The sequence below is a fragment of the Centruroides sculpturatus genome, unplaced genomic scaffold (assembly GCF_000671375.1).
Source record: "Centruroides sculpturatus isolate CEXI.00-Female unplaced genomic scaffold, Cexi_2.0 scaffold780, whole genome shotgun sequence".
NCBI lineage: Eukaryota > Metazoa > Arthropoda > Arachnida > Scorpiones > Buthidae > Centruroides > Centruroides sculpturatus.
In genome coordinates this window covers 85,209-97,698 of record NW_019385021.1, presented here as the reverse complement: position 1 = coordinate 97,698, position 12,490 = coordinate 85,209, and the positions used below count along the sequence as shown (strand labels likewise).

Here is a 12,490-nt window from a genome sequence, read left to right as displayed (position 1 = left end):
GTCCCCAATTCCCTAATCGCTTAATTATTTAACTACTTCTTAAGTAGAAATAAGTCAAAACCAGTTACTTTGTACTCGAATATTTGTAGTCACAGGAAAAAAATGGAAAGACAAATTTTTATGACAAATGGATACATAAATCGTAAATTTAAAAAAAATAAATTCTAGAGCTTTTTCTGTACCTCGTGCATCTCTCTCATTCGTTAAATTTAGTTGTAAATGACGCTGTCGAAGTAACGGTTAATTTTTTAACATTATACAACAATTGTACACGTTTTTTTCTACATCCCTTTAAAGATGGGATGTACGAAATCGTAATATCACTGGTTTAACATCGAAATCCGTGAATAATATAAAATCGGAGAGTGGAATAAATATATCAAATATTTTAATGGATTTTTTTAATTCCTGTCAACTATACAGAACTATCATAAAAACATACCAGTAAATTCTTATCAGTTGGGTTAAGTTATAAATCTACTTGTGATTCATGTAATCGGGTGAGGGCAGCCAAATATCTAGCGGGTGGGTGGCTAACAGCCCAGAACCGGTCCTGGATAGAATTGGAATCGTTATATGTGTGCAGCTTCCACCCAAGGTCGTAGGCTTCCACCAGCTAAACCAGGTGAGGTTGGTGCTCTGTAAAGCGCATGCGCAAATCTGGCTTTTTGGAATCTGAAAAGTTCAGAGATTCCACTCTGCCACTAATATTCGAATATACAAAAGCAATCTTTTTTTTCACGTGTAATACTACACATGAAAAAAAAATTGCTTTTTAGAAATTTGTAATAAGATACATAATGCAGTTATAATAAAATATTGTGCGATTATTTTCATATAATTAAAATTAATATGTATTTATTTTTTAGAAAATACGAGGGAAGCGGCTCTTCCACTGCTTCTAATGACGGCACGCCACTGAGGAGAAGGTAGTATTATGGAACTCCAATTACATTTTAGTGAATTGTAAACAAGGTATCATAACTACATCCACATTTTTTGTGCAGAAAGAACTGGTAACTATTAAACTAAATGTTCCTAATTGGATTTTTTGCTAGTGTAACTATAATAATGGTTTTTCAAGGCTTTTGTACAAAAAGTCAGAAAGTAGGCTTAGAGAAAATTGGGTGGTAATATGGAACTTTACTGTATATTTTCAAAAAATGCTTTAATGTACCAAAAAGAAATAGGAAAGTACAAAAAATGTTAAATAATTACAAAATTATTTACTCCAATGTATTTTATCGCAAAAATGCTTTTATAATAGAAAAAATATGACCTCCATCAACAATATATATTCCAGCAGCTTTTTTTCGATATTCTCAGGAAGAATTAACTTTCTACCTAGTGTCTTTTTCACAAATTGCTCCGGACAAATGTCTGCTTGCAAAGAGAGAGTTCGGAGGAGTTGAGTTCCATATTACTTTAAAAGCACCAATGGGGGTCCGTATTTCACGCATTGCCATCTTGAATTAACTTATGTCTGTCAAGACCGAAATTTAAAAAATGTGAACATCACACAGATTAATATGTACCCCTAAGTCTCTGGAATGGAATACATTCATCAGTGAACCTACAACTACATGATTTATATTTTAAAAATAATTAAATTCATTTAGCATTCATAACTTGCGAATTTTGAAAAAAACAAATTTGCTGATTAAATACGGACAACCGTTTAATTGAAGTAAAATGGGTTTTCCCGTTGCTATGGATGTCAGCCTAGTTCAGTTCAGCCACAATCCGCTACAGTTCATCTTTATTATCAGTTCAAAATGGGGTGGTTCCATAATACCCGCAGTGTTCCATAATATCACCTTTTCCTTTACATATTTAATAGTGTTGCAATGAATAGCCGAATATTCGGCCAAACTATTCGGCTTGATTAACGATGTACGAAAATTGGCACGCAAACCGCATTATGGCAAGGACCCTGCTCTCTATTGGCCCAATGTCACTACGCTTCGCCAATTGCATTAATTATTGACAGTTGTAGCAGACAGACATCAGTGTCATGGCAGTATGTGATAAATGATATCAAATGTGGATAACAATGAAATGACCTACATGTGTAAATAACGGAAAAAGAACAGAAGGACCGCGAAGTGAAAATGTGAAAATAAATATGAAATTGAGTTGGTAACATAATCAAACAAGTCGAGGCAGGTTATTGGTGTGAAATTTGCGGTTGTCAATGCCAAACAATTGTTGTCATAGACTTCGGAAAGCTAAATGCCTGTAATGAAAGTCACTTAGCGTGCACGGGCGAAAACCTGGGACTGTTCGGGCTACCAAGCTGTCTCGAATCTGTGAAATCATAACTGTGACATATAGCGACATTTTATCTGTCTCTTTTCTCTGTTATCACCAGGCTATGAGTCACGTAATTATAAAATGGAAAAACTACAACAGAAAAGTGACGAATCGAAAGTATCGTGAGCATGTATTATGATGTATGCATAGGCATACATGGACTAGAGAGATGGAGGAAAGAGAAAGGAAAGAGCAAAGACAAGCACTTAAAAAGGATAGGCAGGGTCAGACCCTCACATGTGTGCAATGATTCTCGAACGAATAGGTGTGTACGTGTGCTGATCTTTGTAATTATAAATTGTGAATACATGTGACTAATATTATTATTATTTTTTATTTTGTTCATGTTATAAGTTATAAATAAATATAAACAAACAACACTAACCTGACAACATTAAATCTAAATACCAAAATGATTAATTTATTGTGTTTTTGTTATTTCTTACTCCTGTTTTTAGGTATTCGGTATTCGGCCGAATAATGATTAAATATTCGGTATTCGGCCGAATACCGAATAGTAACCGAATATTCGTTACATCACTAATATTTAATAAATTAAATTGTTGCATTTTGCATTTAAAATAAATAAATTATAACAAAATATAAATACATTTTAAAAAATTAATAAATATAAATTACTTTTCATTCATTTAAATAAAAAAAAACTAAATTAAATTTAAAATGCTGGAGTCAACACATTTTTCCTAACTCTGACTCCTCTGGCCAAAAATTCCTCCCGACTCCAACTCAACGACTGCAATTCCGACTCCACAGCTCCAGATATTCTGAAACACTACACTTTCTGTACGTCCATTTATTTAATTCTACATCTTGTTTACATTCGTTCATCTTTTAATGCAAGCTATTAAGGTATGTAAAATTCTATATTATAATGTACAGAAAGTGTACACAAAATATTAAATAATTTAATAGTATAAAATTTACAGGAAACAGATGAATTGGAATTTTAGATGATATTTAATGTAATTAAAAAAAACAGAAAAAAAACAGCATAAAGTTTTACACCAAAATTTGTCAAAATGTCTAAGAAAATTTTGATAATGCTTTAATATTGTTTGTGCAATAATGTAACAACAGTATGTATTTTAGTGAACTGATGTGTGAAGAACACAAAATGCATATTGATGGATGATGGATGAATGTAAACAAGATATAGAAAACAATAATTACATGTACAGAGAGTCTAGTGTCTCAGAATATCCCTTCATCATAAGATGGAAAAGAAAAATCAAAACATTATTATTTTATATTATTATATACAAGTATATTATATATTATTATTTATATTATTTTATACTTGTGATTTTATTTTTTATTTTTCTTCTGGTGCTGTAGTTTTTCAGTGCTTATCACAAGCTACCAATTTTCATACTATGTGTGAATATATAGTAGAATCTCATTTTCATGGATCAGAAAACAATGGATTTCTCAGGATTTTATCTCTAGATCCCACCAAATCAATGTAATTTTACTTCCTTTTAGTAGATTCGTAATTTGGAATAGCACCATCTATTTTAAATTTCATGTTTTTCAACATTTAGTTAATATTTGAATGTTTCCAGGAATTTGTAAAGTTCAATGATGTACTTGTTACATCTGAGATATGTATTGTACAGTTTAAAAATTGTACAAAAAAAAAATAGTCAGAAGCCTGATACAATTGAGGAGAAGACACCTAGTGAACATTCTGATGGTGGTCCAAGTGTAGAGCCAAAATTTAGTGAGGCTATCAAGTCTTTCTAAGTTGTAAAAACATTCCCAAAGAGTTTCAGCATAAATGAACAGGCAGTAAATGACATTGCTAATATAAAGTGGTTGTCATATTCAATAGGCAGAAATGTGGCCTCATAACAAATCAAGACAGATGAGTTTTTTAACAAATCATGAAGTCAAGTGAAGTGCTAATGAGCATATGTAATTTGCTCCTTTATGGGCATAGTTTTCATCATCTTTGTCATATGTACGTATGACAAAGCCAATGGGGAATGGGAGTTAAAAACTGGAAATTGTTTTGAATAACAGATTCTCAGAACAACAGATGATTTTCAGTGGCTTGAGCAATCTGTTAAAATGAGATTCTACTGTATAATCAAAATTTTATGCATAGTATGTGTGATATCATAGACACTTTCACCTGTGTATGCCTGAAGAGGTCTCATTAAAGGCAGGGCTGTGAAGTTGCGTAAAAATCTACCGACTCCAACTCCAACTTTTCCTTACCATTTGACGCCGACTCTGACCAGGTCTCTTGTTACCAAAAGAGACCCAGAAATTCTGATGTCATCATGTGACCTCAGAATAAAAGTTTCAATAAATAGAGTTCTAATAAAAATAGAATATAGAAACTTTTTATTCCAAAGCTAAAAGACTCCTCTAAATAATGACACAGTCAATATATAAATATGTATTTGATAATTTTTACTTTTCCGCTGTTATATATAACAGAGGGAAAGTGTAACACTCGGTCAAAAAATGACACCTCCCAATTTTTTACATTTTTGGACTCAGGACAACTTGAAATTTCGAGATATAATTCAAAAGATTCAATTTTTTTTCTATACGTATGAATATTAGACTTTGTGTAGGGGCATGATTTTGTTCATCCTGTTTGAAGCCTAATAATTTCTGTGGTCAGAGTGGTTAGAATCGGAGTCAGATAGTTTAACACAGGAGTTAGTTATTAAGCGTCAAAGTAGTTGAACTAAATTGTGACCCCATACACATTCTGACATCTTAGGCGAGAACATCTTAACGGGTTTTACTGTACTATTATAAAATGACAAAAAAGCTTACTTTGAGGGTAGAGACGAGTTTTACTTTTTATGTTTTAAATTTTGAATGCTAATAACAAATAAAATATTCATTAAGAGATATGACACATGACCCCTTTTATGTCTTCACCCTGTCAACCTTTAATTAAGAACCAAAATTTAATAGTATTAATGCCCTTTTACACAAGCTACAGTGTCACATTTCGTTTCTTAAACTTTACCCATTCTGAAATATTGTTTAATATCTCAGAACAGAAAATAAAGAAATTAAACAAATTAGATGCCAGCACACACACATGCACGTGAATTTTTCCCCTTTTATTGACTTTTTTGGGGGATTTGGGAGGTCTTCAAACGTATGTGTAGATTTGCAAAAAAAACTTGGAGGGTCAAATTTGACACGATTTCAATACTTTTCAGTTTTATATACATAAAAAGTTGGGAAGTAAAAAGGATTTGGAGTCAGCAGAATTTTTGACAACTCTGACACCGGCTAAAACACCAAAACTCCACGACTCTGACTCCGATTCCACAGCCCTGATTAAAGGTGTATTGATTAATTCAGCAGATTAACCACAGTAGCTAGTTCATCATTGTTATATGACACATCACAGAAAATAAGAGGTTGAGCAATCTCCAGCAATTAAAGAATGACTAAGAATTAAGATACTCTCCCAAAGTCTTAAACTTTTGAATGAAACATCATCAGTATTATTCTCTTCTCTAACTGCACTTTGTAAAAATAACTAAACCTTGAACAAAACTTTTTAATATGCAGCCATTTTATTATCTGTTCAAACGCTTTTGGTCATTTTTAATGACCTTCTTCAAGAACAAAACTCGAATGCTTTCAATTTGTATACAACGAAATTTGTTTTGGAACATTTTTTAAATTTGAACTTTCTAGTTTTTAAATTAGAACTTTATCAGTATTATTTAATAAATAATATGGTAAAATTCTGTTAATTCAGATTTGATTTTATCTGAGAATAATTATTTTAAAAAATATTAAATTACTTAAAAAAATATCTATATAATGATTATTTTATACTAACTATATATAATTTAATCAGGATATCTAGAATAAGCTTTTCATATGCATTATAGTTAAAAAGCCTTTTAATATACTTATTACAAGTATAATAAACCCCACATTGGGACAATATTGTATGGTGATGGATACAACCCAACATTTCTGACTTAAACTACTCATTAAAAATTTTGTGGATCAAAACTTAAACTTAAAGAAGCAGGCAGGTGTTTTTGTAATCTGAGCCATCCACTTTTCCTATTCACTTTAGCTTACTAGCATGAAATTATAATTCCATTCACTTTTGGACGATAACTTCTTCTTCATATAAGTAATTCAGAGATTTTGTTCAGATCTGTACAGTGACAATTTATATTATTTTGAAATCAATAATTAATTGTTCTCTTAGTTCCAGTTCTTAGCATGTTATTCACTCAGCTGTTGCCATTCTGAGGAGACATAAAATTTCCAATGACTTATAAACTAAACACTCAATTTTCAGAGGTCCATTTTTCAAAAATGCTTGAGAAGTGGGTCCTATTATTTGGACAAGGAACTGATTGTGTTTACGCTACAGGCTCACCAAATTTCATTTGAATGTTTGACCCTCTTTTTGTTAGTAATTGTTAGTGTTATTCTTGTTTTTCTTTGGAGTTGCTCAAGATCTGTGCATGTCCAATGTATAACTCCAAAAGAATAAGTGAGTACAGGGACAACTGAGTTTTGTGATGGTGTAGTAAGTATGGATGATAAACTTGTTCATTTCTGATGTCCATTTCATCTGTTAGCATGATTTACTTGCCTTAGTGGTCTATGGCTGGATTGCCTCATAAACATGAATGTTAGGTCAGTTTCCCACAACTGGTGTGGGCATTGCACTAGCCATACTTGGACCAGTGTTGCTTTCACTACTGGTGTCTAAGGGAGACTATGACACATTTTTTCAAATGTGAGCCCCTGCCTAACTCATGAGCATGGACCTTGTTAACCCAGTCATCATCAAAGCTCTTGGATCATGTTATCACTATGGTTAAATCTCCACAGATGTGGATTTTGTCACTCTTGGCCTCATTTCTCCCCATAGAGCTTATTGGCATGAGTGATCCTACCAGAAACAAATGCTCCAGCCAGCATAGCTCTGTGGTTCATCAGAATTACTGAGCCAACTAGGTGAGAGCACTACAACTAGGTGGTGATTGGTGAGAGAGTTGTTGTTCTATATATCATTTAAAAATTATAATTCATTATAGCAATACTTTAATTATATCTTTCTTATTGTTAGCATATTCATATTAATATTTATATTTTCTACATTATATATTTTTTTTAAATTCTGATTATAATAGCCAATTTGTTATTGATGAGAAGAATAGATATACAGTATTAAAACCATTAAATTGAGTAAAAACATTTATTTTTGAAATGAGAATAAATTTTTGAAAACTGTATTTATATATGTTTTTTGTGCATAACATAGAATACAGAAATAATGAATAAATTGTTTAAATCTGTTATAAGTTACATTTTAATAAGCAATTATACATGCAATATATTTTTTACACTTACCCTGATGGAATAGTTTCTACAACTTTTACATGATATTTAGTATTAAAGTTTCCGTAATAAGAAGCAAGTGTTCCAACAATTACCTAAAATGANTGTAAATCGACCAATTGAAAAAGATTTTACTTCATTTTACTCACAAATAGGTTTTTTTTTTCAATATTTAACAGATACTTTTCTTAGATTTTTACATATTAATTTTATTTTCAATTTTTAATGTGATGTAGTCGTGTGTTAGGCTTAAACCGATCACCTAATATAAAAATGAACATCGCTTAAAAGATTATAGAAACTATTAAAATTTCTTGCTAATAGTTTAGATATAAATGTTTTCTGCGCATGAAACAAAGCAACCAAAAAATACAAAGCAGACCATAAAAATATTTTCTAAATTTCATAAAAACATGCATTTGCAACAATATCTAAATGAAATAGTTACGGAAAATACAAAAGTTGTACAATTAGCACAATTTGTTCTAGCGAAATTAATTTTGAAAGGTTTTGTCGCTGTTATTTTTCGCGTGGGCAAACACGATTTCTCGTACAGTATAACGAGTCTTCGCTGAGTGTAATATCAAATTGCGATAACTCGCTTTAAAATCGGGCTAGAATCGATCTGTTTTTTTTTTATTTTTGCTGCAAAAGACTCAGTTTACGATTATTAAATCTAATACAAATTTTAAAAATACTTAAATTATAAATTGTTTAAGAATAGAGGTGATTAATGATTTGCCTTTATTTTTGTGAACTTTTTAAAGTTTTTAAATGTTAATAAGTGACCGGCTGCCCAGATATTATATAAACAAACAAAAATTATTCACATGGTTTGATAATATATTTTATACTTACAACAACAAGATCAATTGGAAAAGGCATTATCATTTTATGTTGAAATCTATCATTAATGTGATCTTTTACAACTGCCAACGTAAAAAGGGAAATTGCTGATATTGACAGAGTTACTAAATTTGTATTCTTCAAATCATTAAAGATATCAATATATGTCTGTAATAATATTAATTATAAATTAATTTAATTATTTGACACTGCATTTAAAAATTGATTTTTTTTATTCACAAATTTATTATTATTTATTTATTGTATTTTTTTATTAAAATTAATAATAATCAATGCTACTTAAACAGTAATATAAATTATCTATTTAAATAATAATGATACAGTGCTAAGAGTATCACAATTTAATATAAATAATAGAATTAACAAATTATTTATTAATGTAAGAGAATTTTGTTTTATAAACTGATTTATTTTTAACAAAAAACATTTCTCTGAAGAATATAAATGTCTTAAGTAAAAAATGATTGAGAATTAATTGAAGATTGAGAAATGAATTCCAAAATATATTTTAGTTTAATAATTTGAGATTTCTATAACTTTAATTTGAATTTTAATAAATACATTAATGAAGTCAGAAAAAGCAATATTTTAATTTTTTTATTTCACTATTTATAGAAATGATAATGTTAAAATATTAAATATACAAACTTTATAAATGATTGCTCATTAGTTAATATAACAATAACCTCTAAATTATAAATATATCTACACACAGACAATTTTATTTATAATAGTTGTATTCCAGTTTCATAACCAATTATAAAGATGTTAGTTTGAATGTTCCTATATTGCATAACTACCATTAAACCTTTAAATCTTTTTGTTTAATCAATTATGTGAGCAAATTACTTTAAATAAAATCACTATAATTTAATTAGTATTTAGCAAATTTATCCCTTTAAAGTAAAATATTAGGAATGACTTTATGCATTAAAAGTGTCTTTTAATTAAAAAATTAAACAATTTTCAATTTTATAATCATTTACAAGATACTTCAATGTCTAAAGTAATTATTAATTTAAATGTAATATGCAAAGTAACAAAATAACAATTAACTGACTGGATCAAAAATTTCAATTTAGCATGATGTATGTTACAATTTCTTATTTCTTATATCCATATAAATTTTCATTTTTATTTGAATAAAATTATAAGAAAAACTTAATTATACTACTTTACTTGTATTAATTGAAATTGTCCAGTATGGATGCCAACATTGATCCCAAATAAATCTTTCACTTGTGATGTTCCTACATGTATTGCAGCAGCTGAAGTAAATCCTGAAATCAACTGATCTGACAGTATGAAAGTTAATATTCCCAACTTTAAAACTCCAAACAGAAACTGTAAAAGTATAAGAAACATGTAAATATTTTGATCATATTTAAGATTTTGATTCATTTTACATCATTATTATTTTCTTTTAATCATATAGCACATAAAAATACAAAATGTCTGCTTTCAAGAACAATTAAATTATTTTAATAAATTCTTTCAATTGGGTTTTGCATTTACATTAGAAGAATATATAGAATATACATTAATATATTGCAAATGTAACAACTCAGTGGTTCCAGAAGAATTTCATAGATGTTCTGGAGTGGCCAGCCAACTCTCCTGATTATCAAAATTTGTGGGGTTATGTGGAGAAAAATTAGAAGATGAAAAACTAATAAATCTTACTAATCTAAAGCAACAACTTAAAAACATTTGATCCCAAGTAAGTCCAGATCAGTTTCAAAACTCATGAGCTCATTTTCCCAAAGACTTGAAGCAGTTATAAAACACAAAGGAGGGACAATCACAGTAAATACTAAAACTTAACAAAAGTGATATATTTTACTTTTTGTCACTGAGAGATTGTGAGAATTTATTCATTTATGCAGATTTATAAATGAACCCAACAAGTATGTCACATTTTTTTCATGATTTCCAGTAGAAAATTTATGTCTATTTAGCAATTTGCATCTATTTTGTGATTTCCATTAGAAAATCATAACAACCATTTTATAAATCAACTCATGATCTAAAAATATCTATCTTAAACCAATCCTAAAGCTGGAGAAAACAGAAATATAAGAAAGAAATTAGAAAAATCAAAGTTGGAGATATACCTCTGTATCCAAAATGATGGATGAAAGTGATAATGTTCTCTTTCTAAATGTAAACTGGAAATGATTCAGTGTCAGGAAATCCTTCCCATCACTGAAATTTCCATCTGTTAGTGATTCTACAGTCCCAATCTCATGTAAACTTCATGGTTACCATGATCTAGTGAGCTTCTTCTCAAACTTTCCTTCCATACATGCAAGCACCTCCAAAGGAAAAGAGATTTCCCCATTCTTCTGTCCAGCTATTATATATAACTCCTTGATTCCCACTTGGTTTATTGCTCCCGGGCAATAAACTAGCAAGACAAAAAAGAAAGGAAGAAAGCATATCTGAAGTATATACTGTACAAATAATTGTGGTGGTACGCCATGTCTTTGTATAAGTTTTATTTTATTATAAGTTCTTTTGTCTTTCACGTCTGTTTCTAGAACTTGCTAACCTATTCTTTCTCTATGGGTGGGGGACAACCTTTGTCCAAGGACGAAGGGAGAAAAACAAAGGGATACTAAGAAGCCCTGAGGGCATCCGGAAAAGGAAAAAGACACTTTCTGGTCAGCGTTCAAGGAGAGCAGATGAAGAAAAGAAGTCAAAGTTTGTCGCTGAATGGGACAAAGGAGAGACTTGAAGTCGTCTGAGAATGGACAAATGAGATGGACATCCAGATTGAGGGCTTCAAGAACACTTTGAATCCTCAAGAAACGATACAGAAAGGAACCGAGAGAAAGGAATTAAGCACAAGTTCCAACATAGAAAAGATCAGAGACTGTCGAATTACCCGGGTACCCCACCAATCTTTCCTTTATACTTGTCTTATCCCTTCGTATATCTTATTTTTCACTCTTCTTCTTTAGTATGTAAGTTAGGTTAAGGTAGTTTAGGTTAGTTGTAATATTACGGAGATATCTCTCAAAGTAAACCTTGTATTGTAGCGAACACATGTCTCCTGCCTTTGTAAATATAAAGAGTATATCAGGCTGTGTTGAAAATATACATTTACCATAGTTTGGGATCCAAAAGAACCAGGTGTAAGAAGGACCACATGGAAAGTAACTAAATAAAATCCTGTTTTTTCATTGTTACTAATTTGTAATCCATTATTTGTCCTCTACACCACCACATAATAACGGTAACTAAACTATATTCATATAATATAATACATGGCAGGCAATGGTCAGATAAATAAAGATTAATAGTTTTTTAAATTTTTTGTAAGCTTTTCTATTATTTCCTATTACATCCCGGAACATTCTGGAATGTTGTGGAATGCTCTTGAATGTTCTGGACTGTTCTAGAAATTTCTAGAGAGCAAAACTTCCAGCCCTTATCTTCAACAGCATGCCATTCAGGTAAAAACAGGAACCTTCTTCATGGATGGGAAATAGAGGGCTACCACACCATATAACTCCCTTGATTGGACCAGGATTCGTTTTTGAGTTTTAGCGGCACGTTTTTGAATTTTAGCGGCACTTTATAATATATATTGATTGATTAATTAAGTTTTTGGTATTTCTAATACAGTAGAGCCTCAAAAACTCGGCCTAATGTGGACCGAAGGGTGGCCGAGTTTGTGAAAATGCCGGGTTATCGGGAATGGGGTTAAAAAAAGATAAGTATGCGTGTTTCCTCAGAAAATATTGTACTGTACTTGTATGTATTGTTTGTTTGAGAATACAACAGAGAATAAACTGCCCAAATACCCTTAAACAAAGAAAAAGTACGTCCTTTATGAAGGCATAGAGCCTTTACTACATGAAAATGAAAATTAATGAATACACTGTGTACAGTAATTTACCTGATAAGACAGACCTCAGAAAAATACTTT

General features: G+C 30.5%; 1 protein-coding gene across 5 annotated transcripts in view; it reads right to left on the bottom strand.

The window, feature by feature from the left end:
• Nucleotides 1–12,490, bottom strand: part of LOC111633541 (sulfate transporter-like) — an 84,245-nt gene that overhangs the window by 31,111 nt on the left and 40,644 nt on the right. For all 5 annotated transcript variants that reach the window (XM_023378124.1, XM_023378125.1, XM_023378122.1 and 2 more), the window contains 3 exons: nt 9,736–9,900; nt 8,548–8,703; nt 7,702–7,784 (listed from right to left, as the gene is read on the bottom strand). In XM_023378124.1, the coding sequence (XP_023233892.1) occupies nt 7,702–7,784; nt 8,548–8,703; nt 9,736–9,900 (404 nt within the window). The remainder of the gene's footprint in view (nt 1–7,701; nt 7,785–8,547; nt 8,704–9,735; nt 9,901–12,490) is intronic.